We start from the raw sequence: 16,833 nt of genomic DNA on the forward strand, positions 1-16,833 counted from the left end.
GTTGGGCACAATGTATCAGGAAAGCTTGTTAGTAACTTTAAAAACAATATACATGTGTTAAAATTTAAAACACAGACAGTGACAATTACATCCAAAACATTTGTCCCAAATATTTAAAATTTCCATGAAAAAACCAGGTACTGCCTTTGGCACGCCAACTTGTTAGGGGTGCCCTTTTCACCCTTGCAGTTTAGTCCATGCTTCTGGTGCCCCCTGCTGATCCTGCCAAACTTCCCTGCCTTCCTCTGACCTCACTGCTTTCAAAGCATAGGAACCACTAGGTGAACCGATCAGTGTGTGTCCTTGGAAAAGCCCAGGGCTGGAGGTCATCGCTCCATCTTTTTAGTTATGGGTGACTTTATTGGTAGGGTGTCATCACAATAGATTTGGGGTAGTGTTAAGGGGTACAGAAACTTTTAGTCTTCCAAGTCACCCTAGCAACTGCCTTTTCACTATGTCTGGACCTAATTAGAAGGGCATTAAGAGGCAAATGGTTGCATTTCCAAGCTAGGTTGCGGGCGGGGTATTAACCAGTTACCGTACCCTTGACCTTCATCTCCCCTCCTTGAGCCCCGCTACTTCTTGCCTGGGGTGACTGGTTGTTGTCTTGCCTCGGACCCTCTTAAGAAACAGCAACCGGCAGCGCTAGACCTGGGGTTCCGTGTTACTTCAAGGCAGAGACGGATCTAACTTGCTCTGGGGTTATATTTATAAGGGTGGAAGCTCGGGCTCCTACTGCTGGGGTGGGATTGGTGAAGAAGAATCTTGGGTCCTGAGGACCCCAAGGGGGGTCAGAGAAGAGCTGAGCTCCTGCTAAGGGACCTAGAGTCAAGGGGAGACTGCAGCAATGACATTTTAGACTAAAACTGTAGGGCCTGACCTGCAGTGGATGCTCCCCGAGTCGCGCACAGGACTCGCCAAAGCGTCTATTTCTTCCGCTAGCTTGTCAGTTCCCAGGCTTTAGGGAGCGAACACAGGGTCCTCACCATCACCCTCTGATCAGGCTGGTTCCGAGGCTCCTTTCGGCGAACCAAAGAGCCTGGATTTCTCCGCGAGGGATTCGGTTGAGCGGGGTCTTGTGGGCAGAAACCGGAGTCGAATTCCGGACCATTTCTTTGCAACCCTCAAAGGCTTCCTGAAGAAGGGAGGATTCAGGGCTCTTACTGATGATTGCATGTCGACGAGGCGCTTCAGGTTGGCCTGGATCCGGGCATAGATCGCACCCTTTACCCGGCTAGTGCGTCGGATCCCCCAAATTCCTTGGTGCGCGCTGGCGGGGATGGGTGGAGCGCAGAGGGTGGACTGCGGCCAGCGGAATCGGGCGTGGCTTAGGACCTGGGGGCGGTTTCCCAGCGCTACGGTGGAACTCCGAAGTTGTGCCTGACCGAGGGCTGAGACTGGCAGGCCTCCTGTCGTGTTCCCTCCCGCTGCACCGACTCTCCTCCGCGCCACCTACTCGCGCCAGCATGACGGGCTCACTATTCAAGGCAAACTTTTGGGTAAGTCGGCAGCTGTCCGCCCCTTGGCTGAGGACAGGATCGAGGGGCCGGGCCAGCGGGCACCCAGCTCCAGCACCACTCGGTGACTGTGCGTCCCAGAGCTCCGCGGGGCCCAGTCCTGCTGCTCTAGGGCACAGGCAGAGCGGACAACGGTAGCTATCCTCTCTCTGCCCCAGGCCTCTACCACCGCGTCCCCAAATCTCGGGAGTCAGTCCCTAGGGTTCACCTTGTACCCCCACGAGTGCTTATTCCAGAGGACAGGCATAGCCAGAGACACCTTGGATCAGGACAGAGCACCTCTAACCCCTCAGATGAAAACTGAGCCGCAAAGGGAGGAGCAACAGGTCTGGGCAGAATCGCCACCAGCCGCTGAGGCTGAGCCTGAGCAGGTTTGGAAGGACCTGGAGTGGAGGCACAGTCATCCCCCAGAGGCTACCTTTTCCAGGAAACTAAAGCTCAGAGGGTTTTCTTTGCTAGCAGCCTGTTTTCTGACGACCTTCATAGCCCATGAGGCACCCCAGGGAGTCCAAGGCGAGAGAGAACCTAGGAGCTGGTGGAGGCATCTAAGGCCAGCCAGGGCTGGTTCAATTCATAGGTGTCATATCTTCTTGTCCCTTCCCTCTGTCCAGTCCTCTTTCCCTGCCTGTCACTCCCCAGGTATCTCTTAAAGATCCATGCCTCCTAATTCAGACGAAGGACCCTCATCCCTTTAAGAAGGATCAAGAAGCTGCCACACCTGAGAGTTGGCCCACAGCAGCCTAGGGGCCCTGCTTGGGACCCTACTTGACTTCTATCTAGCATCACAACCACTTGTCCCTGTCCCCTGGGTTGTTGTGTGGAGAAAGCTGGCTGTCTGTCCTCAGGGGACAAAGTTTAGACCCTATCTTGTGAGGCTGACATTTTTGAGGTCCTGGGTACTGCTCACCAGTAGGATGAAGGGCTGTGGCAGCCTCACAGAGAGGATCAATAAACCATACAGCTGGCGCTCACAGGAAGTCTGGGAATTCTTCAAGCACAGTATAGTACTTTTGTGTCCCCATGACAGGCACTGTGAAGAAAAGCAGGACACACTTGCCTTTCCCCCCTCAAAATGTGATACTCAGTTTTCAGGTCTCAGTGCAAGTGTCCCTTCTGGGAAGCCTTTCTTGACTGCACCCAGTAGGCCCTGCCCACATAGCTCATGTTCTGAAACTTCATAGCATTTACTAGCTAATGAGTTTGGTGGTCCACAGAATACAGCACTTGTGGACAGGTACGGTGCCTACTGTCTACACCACTACCCCTTGCATAGCAGGCACACAGTGGGTCCTCGCCAAATATTTCTTGAATGAGCCAAATGGGCCTGAATCCAAAGGGTATGTGACTTGGTGAGAGTTGAAATCTCCATCCTCAGAGGGCCCCTGGCCACTGTAAGCAAGTCCCCCAGCTGTTCCCTATGCATTCTTTGTGGAGTGGTCAGGGAAGGGACAGAATGAGGTCTGGGTTGAGGGAGTTTGGATGCCGTTCTCTGGGAGAGACTCTCTGGGCTTCTACTTTCAGAAATTCCCTGAGATCCCAGGTGACAGTTTGCAGAGGCATTTTGCATCTTTAATTTCCTGTGACCATTGATGTCAGATAATAAAAACGATTGCTATCCTTACTACACACCGACTCTGTCAAAGTGCTCTAAATGCTTCCCTCGCAGTTACCAGATGAGGGAGCTTACTTACGGTCCAATTTTATAGACGAGGAAATGGAGTGACAGGGAACTTAAGCAACATTCCCAAGGCCTTAGGGCTGAGAAATAGTGGCTCACAACTCTGCATGGACTAATTGCTCAGCAAATGCCTCAAAAAGGGTGGCGCAGAACAAGAGTGTCCCAGTGTAGCTGTCTGTATGGCCTCTTAGGCATGCCAGGGGTGGAGGTGAGCCATCTTTTGTCTCTTCACATGAGTCTGTCTTTCTCCTGCAGCTCCAGCCATGAGTTCCTGCAGGGTAGGAGGGTTCCAGCTAAGCCCCCAGCACCTGCCATAGTTCTTAGCATATGGATACCCAGGAATCAGACGGATAGGACATGGTCAGCCAGGACCAGGGAAAAAAGGGGCAGGGAGAAGCTTTGGGAGATCTACATGCTGCCTGCCAGTGTTTCTGGTCCAGTTTCCTTGACCCCTGCCAGAGGGTTCCCATTCCCAGTCCCTTTCTCCCCTACATTGTTAAGATCAGGTGTTCTACTCTCAGGAAGTAGAATAAGCAGGGTGTGATAGCACTGAGGTGAAGGCTATAACATTTGTATTTTAGGGATGAGAGGTGGTAATTGGAATAGGAAGAAAACTTTGGAAATAGATGGATATCAATTTACTAGATTTAACAAATTTCTCTGGATAAGGCACTCTAATATATAAGGCACCAGTTGGTTTGAAGATGGATGTCTTTTAGGATGTAAGGTGGGAAGGGAAGTTTTAGCCTTGAACACCTGATCTTAACAATAGGAGGAGGAAGGGACTAGGAATGGGAACTGACTGGCAGGAGTCAAGGAAACTGGGCCAGAGGCAGAGGGATCTGTTCCAGGGTGGAGACTGTAGGGAGGGGATGGAGGTGGGAGGTGATACTGCAGAGGTAAAAGAGGTCAAAGCTGCAGACCAGAATGAAGGTGAATGAAAGCAGGAGAGGAAAGGAGGGCGGGATCAGGCTGCGTAGAAGGGGAACTGGAAAATGAGGTGGGGGCCCCTGAAATAAGGAAGTTAGTAGGAGGAACTGGTTTGCAGAGACAGAAGGAGGAGGAGGAGGAGGTGGCAGAAATTATATAAACAATATGTAGTCAAGTTTAGCACCTGCAAGGGCAAAGGCCAGCAGAGTGCAAAGCTCCCCTCTGCACCAGTACATGTGCCTGCCCCTCTGCACCATGCCAGGGTTGCTTCTTTGGGGCGATCTTGCTGCAGTGGAAGTTTTCAGGGAATAGGACGGGTACCAGGCAACAGAGTTTGGAAGTATTTTAATATTTTAATAACTCAGTACAAACGTGGCATTGTGTACCCCTGATATTTGCTGGTTGATATTCTGGGTTTGTGGGGCTGGTAGAGTTAGCTCTTGGAAAGGGTGTCTAGGTGAGAGAATTCATGGAATAGCATGAAGTGCAGGAGTGTCCTTGGCGGTCAGCAGAGGCTGTGAGACACACTGGCTCTTACTAGTTGGGTAATCTTGGGGAGGTTGCTTAAATCCGTCAAGCCTATGTTGTCCTATGAATAAAAATGGGTATGATAATAGCGTCTAATCCACAGGACTCTTGTGAGGATTAAACCAGAGGGTTTAGTACAGTGTTTAGGACAGAGCGAGCACTTGTAATTATTAGCTATTGTTATCAACATGGATGACAAAGGAGGTAGGGGACAGTTACTCAAGAAGAAAGAATAAAGAGATAAAGTCCAAATATATATATATAAGCACTTTTGGTGAATACCTGTTTTTAGGGAGGGGAGCGAGGGGACAGAGAAAGAGAGACAGGGAGAAGGCCCTGTCTCGCAGGCCCAAGAGAAAAACATTCCAAGGAGTTGAGAAGCCCATGGTAAAATGAAGTACATGTTCCTGAAAAAGTATAAGTCGATGTGTACTTTGCAAATAATCATATTTAAATGCATGATGAAAATGTTAATTTAATGGAAACTTTTGGTGGATAGGTTTCAAAGGGAAATAATCAGCATTCTTTAAAACTGGGATTGGAAAGCTGGGTATGGTTGGTGGTGCTTGCCTGTAATCCCAAAGATTCGGAAGGCTGAGGCAGGAGGATTGCAAGTTCGAGGCCAGCCTCAGCAATTTGGCAAGGCCCTAAACAACTTAGTGAGATCTTGTCTCAAAATAAAAAAAATAAAAAGGGTTGGGGATGTGGCTCAGTGGTTAAGTGCCCCTGGGTTCAATTCCTGGTATAAAAGCAAACAAACAAAACTGGGATGGGCCCCAACTTGAGTTTGCCTGATATTGTGACAGCCTTAGTGTGTCTTCTCTTCCACTCCTCCCTGTACAGACTTTCTTTGTGCCTAGTTGGTTAATTTATTTTGCTGTGTAATTTATTTTTGTTAACTTTAATGGCTGCTCATTGGAATAAGATGATAACCAGGGATGTGGATGTGGCTTATTATTCGACCATTAAGCCACATCCACAGCTCCAGGAAATGGCCTGGCCACAGTGGAGGAGAAATTCCTGTCTTGGGCAGGATCAGACACAGTACTCTTTAGATGGGCTGTGCTCAGACACAAGTGTCTTTCCAGTGTGGGCACACACAGGTGACTGTAGAACCTGTTCCAGAAGAGGTAGATTAAAGCAGTGTCCTCCCACCCCAGGGGATTTCCAGGTACCTCACTTGAGCTCCAGGTCATTCCTGTCCCTGGAGAGTCTTCCTGATTCGCTAGGCTCATGTCCATTGCAGCTTCCTAGTCTGGGTCTCGCCTCTTGTACCTGCAGTACCTTTTTCTACCTGGGGATTGACCTGGGGGAAATCCTGGGGCTATTTGAACTAGTTTATTAACCTATTGTCAACTCAGGGCTGTCCCTCTGCTCCCAAACCTTTGACCGGATTGGGATCTTTTCCTTTGGGGACTTTTCCAGAGCTGGAGCTGATGCTATGACTGGCAGCCCTTTTCTCTATAAGGTGCCAGTAGGTCAGCGTGGGAGCACCCCCCCCTTTTAATGCAAAGAGAGAGAGGAAAAAAAAAAAAAACCACTACCACAATAGCCACTCCATGGTGACCACATGCACTACTTTATACAATGTTTAGGTTGTTGCTCTAATTTTTAAAAACTCTGTCTTGGATGTGGTCCCTAGAATACCATGAAGACTATTTTATATTATTTTGCAAAAGGCAAAGTGAAGTCATTGGCAGCCACCCTTCTCCAACTCATTCTTTCCAGAGCGACCAGAGGAAGCTCTCTTTAAAGTAATTGTCAAAATTCTGTATCTTCTTTTACCTGAAAAATTTAACAAATAAGGCATGGGACCTATCTTTTAAAGAAAATAAAAAATATCTTACTGAAACATATCAGACAATATCTGGATAAGTGGAAAAGCACAGAGAGTGTTGGCTGGTAAAAGTTAACTTATTTTTTTTTAAAGTCACGGTAAAACAGATACATGCTTTAAAAATTCAAATATTTTCAAAAGGCTTATAATTTAAAAAACAGTGTTTTCCTGCCCTATGTTTTTTTTTTAAAAGCAACATGAATCTGCAGAAACTCTTAGCTCTTTTTTTCTTTCTTTCATACTACCACTGTATAAAGTATGATTATACTTCTTGTGTGTGTGTGTGTGTGTGTGTGTGTGTGTGTGTGTGTGTTTTACCGAGAGTTGAACTTGGGGATGTTCTACCATTGAGCCACATTCCCAGTCCTTGCTAAATGGCTGAGTCTGGCCTCAAACTCCGGATACTCCCAGTTGCCTGAGATGCTGGAATTATATGAACACATCACTCACTGTGCCTGGTTTATACTGCTCTTTCTTTTTTTCTTTTCTTTTTGGTATCAGGCATTGAACTCAGGGGCATTCGACCATTAATCCACATTCACAGCTGTATTTTGTATTTTATTTAGAGACAAGGTCTCACTGAATTACTTAGCACCTCACTTTTGCTGAGACTGGCTTTGAACTTGAGATCCTTCTGACTCTTCCGCCTCCCTAGCTGCTGGGATTTTAGGTGTGCTCCACATAGAGAGTTTGAAACATTAACTCTTGATTTACGGCTGTAATACAAGATTTAGTTTCTCTCTCTCTCTCTCTCTCTCTCTCTCTCTCTCTCACTCTCTCTCTCTCTCTCTCTCTCTCATACTGGGTATTGGATCTGGGTGTTCTACTACTGAGCTACATCCTCAGCTCTCAGACTCCCAAGTTACTAGGATTACAAGAGCAAGCCACGACACTGGATTTAGCTCTTTCATATCACCATTTCTACTTCCTTATATAACTATACCATCGTTTTTTACTTTTTATTTAGAAAAATTTCAAAGCTACAGAAATCTCAAGGCTATAAAGAATTCACAAATGCCCTTCACTCAGCTTTCTTTTCTTCTTGTTTTGGTACCAGGGATTGAACTCAGGGCACTCGACCACTGAGCCACATCACCAGTTATATTTTTATTTTATTTAGAGACAGGGTCTCACTGAGTTGCTTAGCGCCTCGATTTTGCTGAGGGTGGCTTTGAATTTGCGATACTCCTGCTCAGCCTCCTGAGTCACTGAGATTACAGCCATGCACCACTGCACCCAGCTTCAGCTTTCTTAATGTTCAGCCCCATTTGCTATCTGAATTTCTCCTCTTCTAACTGAATACACATATTTTTTCATCAGACCATTTAAAGTAAATATCACTATGTGTGTGGCATAGGATAGGCAGGAAGATTGCAAATTCAAGGACAGCCTCCGCAATTTAGCAAGACCCCATCTTCAAACAAAAAATAAAAAGAGCTGGGGGTTCATCTCAGAGGTAGAATTCTGGGGTTCAATCTCCGTACTGCAAAAAGAAAAAAAAAATTCAGCCTGAGGGTCAGCTCAGTGGTACAAATGGAATAATTTTCTATTCAAGAAGATGATTCTCACATGAAATTTTAAAATAATAAGCTTTTTTTGTGTGTGGGGGGGTATACTGGTGATTGAATCCACCAGGGACACTTTACCATGGAGCTACATCCCCAGCCCTCTCTAATATTGAGATGAATTCTTCTTAAGTTGCTAAAGCTGGCCTCAAACTTGCAATCCTCCTGCCTCAGTCTCCCAAGTTGTTGGGATTATAGGTATGCATCACTACACCTGACATTAAAATAATAGTTTTTACTAGTCACATAATATTAAGAAAATTAGCTGGGAATGGTAGTGTATGCCTATAATCCCATGGCTCAGGAGGCTGAGGCAGGATCATGAGTTCAAAGCCAGCTTCAGCAATTTAGCAAGGCCTTAAGCAACTCAGTGAGACCCTGTATATAAATAAAATGTAAATAAATAAATAAAAGGGTGGTTCATTGATAAAGCATCCTTGGGTTCAATTGCTGGTGAAAAAAAAAATTGAGAAAATTAAAAAGATATCATTAGTAATTTGATATTTTTCCCAACATTTTTCTCTGTATTAATATCATCATAGTATATGTATTATTTTGTATTGTGTATTAAAATATCACAACTTAATTTTAAATATTGCTATTTTCCTGACAACTATTTAAAAACATAAGTGACACAACTATTCTCTTTCATATGCCAATATGGCAAAATATGCAATTTCCAAACTTTTCTGTAATCAATAATGTTGTGTTGTATATTATTAATGTAAGGAATTTAAAATTGAGATTCTTTGCATATCTATTTCTGGAATCATGTGACAGAACTTGTCACTGCGCAGCTGTGTTCCTGTCACCTGTTTCTCTAATAAATTGCTCTCTCCCTTTCCATGATGATAATTTCAGACTTTTTCCACTCTCATAGGAGTGTCAGTCCTTTCACTGTTCCTCACCTCTTTTTGCTCCAAGGACATACTCCTGGTTATAAAACACAGACACTGTTTTCTCCATCCCCAGGAGATCAGATCCTACCCTATAGGATCTGAATTAGATGTTCAAAAAGACCTCAACTGTGAGGAATAGAAAGCCTTTACAAGAGGCCTTTGTCCACACTCTTGCAGATGGCCAGGCCAGGTCTAGTCATTGTGGGCTAATCCTATGGGCTGTCTGTCCCTCGCTCAGGCTTTCTCATCTACCTGTCCTATGGTAGTTAGTATCCATCTGTTTAAGCAGGATTCTCATATGATTCCTGCCCACAGGAGCAGTCAACTTGACTCTAACCAGCCCCACCTCAAGGCCACTGTCTTGGATGGGGTCTCTCCCTGGCTGACATAGGTTGGTATTGCTCTTGCCTGGGCAGTGTAGGTGGCATCTGTGGATGAATAACCTTCATGTTCCCCCATGTGTCCTCAACTCTAAGTCAAAGGGAGCAAATGACTTGGAAGAGTCAAGGCACCTACCTGGAGTAATGTGGCCTCTTGTAGAAACTAAATGACAGGCCCCAGGGCCAAGGGCTTGGCAAGCCAGAGCCTCTCTGTTCTCAAAGGGCCGGGAAAGTCCTGGTGTTAGGGTTTCAGATGGAGAAGCTGGAAGCTTGGAAAGACCAGAGCCCCTGAGAAAGTGAGTATGCAAAGATTGCATCCATTTAGCAGGGAATTGTGATGGATTCAAAGGGAACAGGATGTGGGGGGAGAGGGAGAGGCCACCAGGCAAAGGCAGCCACCGCTGTTTTGGTCCTGGCTAGGTGCTACTTAAGGTCTTCACACTATTCTACTCAGGGAATGTGGATGACCTGGCCAAAGCCACCCTGCCAACGACTTGGAACCTGAGCTTCCTGTTGTGCATAAGGATCTGCAAGCCTGGCTCCAGGATGACAGTGCCTCAAACTGATGAAGTGGTCCTTATTGTGCTGAGGAGGTGGCTTTGTGGATGTGATGCACTAGTATGTCAACAGCTTAGGGTCTTTGCAATTAAATTAATTTAAAATTGAAAGAATGAAACTGATGAGTGCAATCACTTAAAATTTAAGGAATTTTTAGAACAAGTGAAATTTCGTCTTAGTTTCTAACAATTATTCTTTAAAACAAGCACCAGGAAAGGTAGTTATAATAATAACTCAAAGAAAGTTATTAAACAATTTGTAAGAAAAAGACCTCATTTTCATTTAAAAAATATGAAGACATAGTGGAATACCATTTGGAAAATACTTAGGGGTGGTAAAACAAATATCAATCATTGTTTTCTCTGTGATTTTGGGCAATTTGAAAAATGTAATTATTTTCTTTTTCCTTATCTGTGCTTTAGATTTTTTCTATAATAAAATAAATATAGCTTTTAAAATGACGAATTAGAGCTAGAGATGTGCCTCATGGTCCTGGGTTAAATTCTCCATGCCCACATCTCTCCACCAAGTTAAAAAGATTTTTTCTTAATATATTAAAAATGGAACAGGCACACCTGTTCAGATCATAGAATAAAAGTGTCAAACCCAGCTGGCCACCTGTTCATACCAAGGCCAAGACCTTTCTCTTTAGGCACTGGGGAGTGCATCCAGCTGGTGATAGGACCAGCCTAACACTTATCCCTGTATTCAGACTCTTCCTTACCACCTTGGCTTTTAAGAAGAGACTTGTCTGTCTAGAAGTGAATGGACAATTTTTTTTGAGGGGGGAGGTGTATTGGGGAAATGAAGCTAGGAGACCTCTACTACTGAGCCAATGCCCAGTTCTTATCTATTTTTTTTATTTTGAAAAAGGGTCTCGTTAATTTTCGATCCTCATGCCTGGAATTACAGATGTGTGCCACTATAACCAGCTAAATTTTTTTTTTAAAATATTTATTATTATTTTTTAGTTCTCGGCGGACACAACATCTTTGTTGGTATGTGGTGCTGAGGATCGAACCCGGGCCGCACGCATGCCAGGCGAGCGCGCTACCCCTTGAGCCACATCCCCAGCCCCTAGCTAAATTTTTTTTAAGTATATAAATGGAAGTTAATCATATATTCTACAACATGTGTTAATTGTAGAAAAATCATACATTCTATAAATTAAAATAATCTTTTAAGCGCTCCCCAAGAAATGTAGTGATGAAATCATGTGCACATGATTTACCTGTGCAACCGTGATTTACCTTTTTGGGGAGCCCTTGTAGAGGTAGAGGTCTCTGCTGAGTGAGGGGAATATAAGGCCAGGAGATACTGGGCTTGGGTCCGAAATATAAGGGAGTGCCAAAAAAGTCTCTCAGTAAATAATTCTTTGGGGGGAGTACCAGCTATTGAACCTGGGGTACTTAACCACTGAGCCACATCCACTGTCCTTTTTATTTTTTGAGACAGGAAGTCCCTGAGGCAGGCCTCAAACATGCAACCCTCCTGCCTTAGCCTCTCCAGTTGCTGGGATCACAGGTGCGAGCTTCTACAACTGGCAAGATAAATAATTCTTTAATGTGTACACAGACATGCACACACACACACACACACACACACATTTTTTGCAGTGCTGGGGATCAAACCAAGGACCTTGTGCATACAACATCTTCAGCTCATAATGCAATATTTTTGAAAATCAGTTAATGCAAAAATGAACAAAAAAGAAAAAACAACAAAACCCTCATGATGAAAAAAAGTCAAGATTTTAAAGAAAGCATTTGACCCTGTGATTGCTTCCAACAATCAGAACTGTTCATCTGTGCTGCAAAGAGAGAAAGAAAAGGGCTGTGTGTGTGTTTGGGGCCCCTCCAGAGGCTTCATAAGCGAGGGTGCACACCTCAAGTTCAGCCAGGTACTTACCAAAACAGAAAGTTGCCCTATAAGGGGAGTGGTGGTGCACCCCTGCAATCCCAGCTACTTGGGAGGCAGCAGGAGGATCAGAACTTTGAGGCCAGCCTTAGCAACTTAGTGAGACTCTGTCTCAAAATAAATAATTAAAAGGGTGAGGATGTAGTTCAGTGGTAAAGTGCTGTGTAAAGATTCTGGGTTTTTCCTTAGAAGGAAGATTATACATCTGCTTTCTCTACCTCTTTTCTTATGGGTATTTTTTTGGTACTTGGAATTGAACTCAGCGACACTACACCATTGAACCACATCCCCAGCCCTGTTTTGTATATTATTTAGAGACAGGGTCTCCCTGGGTTGCTTAGCACCTCACTTTAGCTGAAGCTAAGAGATCCTCCTGCCTTAGCTTCTTGAGCTGCTGGGATTACAGGCATGCGCCACTGGTTTTAAAAGTGATCTTTCCAATTCACAAGTGAGGATAAAAATGAATTGTGAAAATACAGAAAACCATTTGACTTCAATAATAATAATAATAATAATAATAATAATAATAATAATCATCTCAAATGAAAACAGTACTAGGGTTATGTTTTTCACCTAACAAATTTAGGTAGTTTAAAAAAAGTGCCAATGCCTTTCACTGGGGAAGGAACAGGGAAACAGGAAGTACGTTTTTGCCAGAGGCAAAATAGAGGCAGGGTAAACTGTTGGAGCTGTTTTTGGAAAGGATTTGGCTGTCTGTGTTATGAGACTTAACAATCGCAAGTGGTTGCACTGTTACCTCTTTTAGCAATCCAGCCTAAAGAAATATTACAAATATGAAAAGAATCCCGATTTACTAGAAACAGTTTCATTCATAACAACTAAAAGTTTGGACTAGTCTGGAAAGAGTTGACACTGATTTTACCTATGACAAGAGGTCCAGCTGGAGGCACAGGACCAGATATCACATCCAGGCATGCTAACAATCAGCAAAAGAGAAAAAGAAAGGGTCATAAAGAGCCATTTGCCTGGGGTCCCACCCAGAGGAAGCTTGTCCTAGGGATCTCTTACTCGAAACCACCTTCCAATAATGATTTCAAATTTTATTTCCTCTTCTCTTATGAGAGAGCCTATGTTTTACATAATAGACCCCGCGATTGCGATTCAAATGATCAAAACAAAATAGTTACTTCCATCCCCTGCTTTTCCACCTAGAAATTTCTTTTCGCTAGCCAGGTGCAGTGGCGTACACCTATAATCCCAGCAGCTCAAGAGCCTGAGGCAGGAGGATCATGAGTTCAAAGTCAGACTCAGCAATTTAGTGAGGTCCTGAACAACTCAGCAAGACCCTGTCTCTAAATAAAATATTTTAAAAGGGCTGGGGGGTGTGGCTCAGTGGTTAAGCACCCTGGGTTCAATCCCTGGTGAAAGAGAAGAAGGAAGAAAGGAAAGAAGGAAGAAAGGGAGAAAAAAAGAAAGAAAGAGAAAATTCTTGCCCAAGTCTTCCAGAATGTTCCCTTCTATGAGGCCTTGTCTACACCAACCCTGGCAATGCCGGGATCCTCTGTCTCAACAACCCCATCTCTGTACTTCAGCTGTGATACTATTTTCAATGTTATCCTAGAGGGCTCAGTGGCATAAGGCCCTGGTGGGTCTGGGTTTGGCCCTGCTTGGCTCTGCTATTATTGTTCCATCTTTAGCTGGTAGTGGATGTAGCTTCACTGAGTCTCTGTGTCTGCATTGTAACATTCCAGTAAGCATACCTGTCAGGGTTGGGATGAGAATCCCCGTTTTTAACGATTGTTTACTGAGTATCTCCTTTATGCTAGTTGCAAAAAGGAGATGTCCATACCCTAGTACATGGAACTCAGAGTAACCAAATAAATACATCATATAATTAAGGATCTTGGTAATTGATTGCAGTAGAGGAAATATATAGGATGTATAAGCTTCCTATTGCTGCTATAACAAAATTAGCATAGACTTAGTGGCTTAAAACAACACAAGATTTGCTTTACAATTCTATTTTGCTTTGTAGTATTGGAGATTGAACCCAGGGACTCACTTATACTAGGCAAGTACTCCACCATTGAGCTACATTCCCAGACCATCTTATAGTTCTTGATGTCAAAAATCTCTCTGGACTGGGACCTGGGTTTAAATCTTAGCAGGTACAGCCTGCCATGATCTTTTGTCACTTACCCTTCTTCCTTTCAGCAATCAACCAGGATAAAGGGTTTTGGTCCCTAGAGATTTCGGTTCTGAAGAAGATTAAATCTGAATCAATTTTACATGCCCTTCCCGTCTACTTTCTGCCATTCTCACCTTTTCGAATGTAGTGGGGGGACAGGCTTGGCATTTAAAGAGAATAAACGTTTTGCACATACATGTATTGTACAACAGTAAAATCCTGTTATAACCAGCTGTCCTTGTTCTTCATCTCCGTTTCTTCCCATTCTGTAACCCAGGCTTCACCAGCTGTTCCCCAGTGACATTACCTAGCTTCCCTCCACCATCACCTACTGACTATTTCCACTATGCGCCTTTCTTACCTTCCCTTCACAACTGATCAAGTGAATACTTGATTATTATTTCTTCCTTACTGTGCTTTATTTTTGTTTGGTTCTAATTAATGAAAATAAAAGTTTCTAAATTTACATTTTTATAGGGTATTGTAAATAAAAACAAATTGTATACTTCCAAAAAAAAAATCTCTCTGGACTAAAATCAAGGTGTCAGCAGATTGCATTCCTTAGAGAACATTGGAGGAAAGGTGGAGGGGAGAATTAGTTCCTTGCTTTTTCAAGCTTCTAGAGTTTGCCTGCATATTTTGGCCTGTGAGTCCCTTTTATCTTCAAAATCAGCAATCACATTACTCTGATTCTCTGGCTATTAAGGACCCATGTGATTTCATTGGGCCCAATTGGACAATCCAGGATAACCTTCCTCATCTCAAAGTTCATAATTTAATTATAGTTGTAAAATTTCTTTTGCCATGTAAAGTCACATATTAACTAATTTCACATTAGTACATTTTGGGGGATTATTATCTGCCTACACATTGGGAGATTGAATGGAATACTGATATGTATGGGGGACAGATTGGATGTGGGGAACTTCTCCAAGGAGGTGACAGGTGAACTAAGATGTCAAGCCAGGCTTGTGAACTGCTGGGGGAAAGTGGAGAGAGAAGGCAAGGCTGGAAAGTTATATCTGAGGAATAGAAATTACAATGTGACTTCCAGAGGAGGCAGGCCAAATTACTGAAAATTTGTTTGAGAAAAGTGAATTTGCTGAAATGATCCCATTTACTAGAAAACTTGTTTCTAGTAATTAACTAGAAAGTTAAAACCTGATTATCTCATTTTAAACAATTTAAAAAATTAATAGGTTTTTTTTTTCTTTCTTTCTTTTGTACCAGGGATTGAACTGGGGGGTGCTTAACCACTGAGTCACATCCCCAACCTCCCGGCCCCGCCCCTTTAAAAAATTTTATTAAAGATAGGGTCTCGCTGAGTTGCTTAGGGCCTCACTAAGTTGTTGAGACTTGGTTTGAACTCATGATTCTCTGGCCTCAGCCTCCCAAGTCATTGGGATTATAAGCGTGCAAGACCATACCCAGCAATAGGTTTTATTATTTAGAGCAGTTTTAGATTTATGGAAAAATTGAACAGAAGTAAAGATTTCTCGTGTAGGTAGGTTTCTCCTACCCTACATTCCTTGTCATTAACATGTATCACTAGTGTGGCACAATTGCTGTGCTAATTGATATACATTATTATCTAAGGTCCATAGTTTATTTTAGGGTTTGCTTTTTTTTTTTTTTTGTAGCAGAGATTGAACTCAGGGGCACTTGACCACTGAGCCACACCCCCAGCCCTATTTTGTATTTTACTTAGAGACAGGGTCTCACTGAGTTGCTTAGTGCCTTGCTTTTGCTGAGGCTCGTTTTGAACTCTCCATCCTCCTGCCTCAGCCTCTAGAGCTGCTAGGGTTACAGGTGTGCGCCAGTGCACAAGCCAGGGTTCACTTTTTGTTATATATGGTTTTTAACAAATAAATAATAATATATTCACCATTATTGTACATCCAAAATAGTTTTGCTGCCCCCAAATTTCCTGTGTTTCACCTATTCCTCCCTTCTTCCCTTCTTTGAATCCTTAGCAACTGATGATCTTTTTACTTTCTCTGTAGTTTACCTATTCCAGAAAATCATACAGTTGGAATCATATAGTTTGTAGCCTTTTTCAGATTGGCTTTTTCACCTAGAAATATGCAGTTAAGATTCCCACATCTTTTTGTGGCTTGATAGCTCATTCATATCACTGAACAATATTCCATTGTATGGATGTACCTACCACCATTTATTTATGTTGTTTGTCTGTAAGGAATATCTTATACTCAGCTGTAAAGAGAATAAAATTATGGCATTTGCTGTAAATGGGTGAAAATGGAGACTATCCTGCTAAGTGAAATAAGCCAGTCCCCCAAAACCAAAGGCCAAATGTTCTTTCTGATATGTGGATGCTAACACACAATAAGGGGTGGGGGGGATAGAAGTTCATTTGATTAGACAAAGGGAAATGAGGGTAGATGGGAATAGGAAAGAGAGTAGATGAACTGGACATAACTTTTCTATGTTCATATATGAATACACAACCAGTGAAACTCCACATCGTGTACAACCACAAGAATGGGAAGTTATACTCCATGTATGTGTAAAATACACTTTACCATCATGTATAACTAAGAAGAAGAAGAACAACAAAAGAACATCTCAGATGCTTCCAAATTTTGGCAATTATGAAGAGAGCTCTATATATAAGATGTTTGTGTGCAGATTGGTATGGGCATAGATTTTCACTCAATTTAGTTGAGATTTAGTTTCAGCAAATCAGCTTGACTGGTCTGGCTCAGTTGAACATCATGGGTGTCACATCTGATATGCATGAGAACTCTGTTGAAAACTCATGCAAGATGTTCATTGGATCTGCAAGTTAGAGAAGGAGCAGAGACATTGGGCTTGGATGAACGTGTGCTAGAAGAAATCCTATTATTTGAGACAT

At 43.4% G+C, this 16,833-nt stretch overlaps 1 protein-coding gene across 2 annotated transcripts in view; it reads left to right on the forward strand.

Annotated features, from left to right (window-relative positions):
- Nucleotides 1–936: 936 nt before the first annotated feature.
- Pstpip2 (proline-serine-threonine phosphatase interacting protein 2) overlaps nt 937–16,833 on the forward strand; it is a 64,160-nt gene continuing 48,263 nt past the window's right edge. The window contains exon 1 of one of the 2 annotated variants that reach the window (XM_077792176.1): nt 937–1,499. In XM_077792176.1, the coding sequence (XP_077648302.1) occupies nt 1,467–1,499 (33 nt within the window). In that variant the 5' untranslated portion in view covers nt 937–1,466. The remainder of the gene's footprint in view (nt 1,500–16,833) is intronic. The other variant, XM_077792175.1, reaches the window with a different exon arrangement.

This window comes from Urocitellus parryii, chromosome 13 (assembly GCF_045843805.1).
Source record: "Urocitellus parryii isolate mUroPar1 chromosome 13, mUroPar1.hap1, whole genome shotgun sequence".
NCBI classification, from domain to species: Eukaryota; Metazoa; Chordata; class Mammalia; order Rodentia; family Sciuridae; genus Urocitellus; species Urocitellus parryii.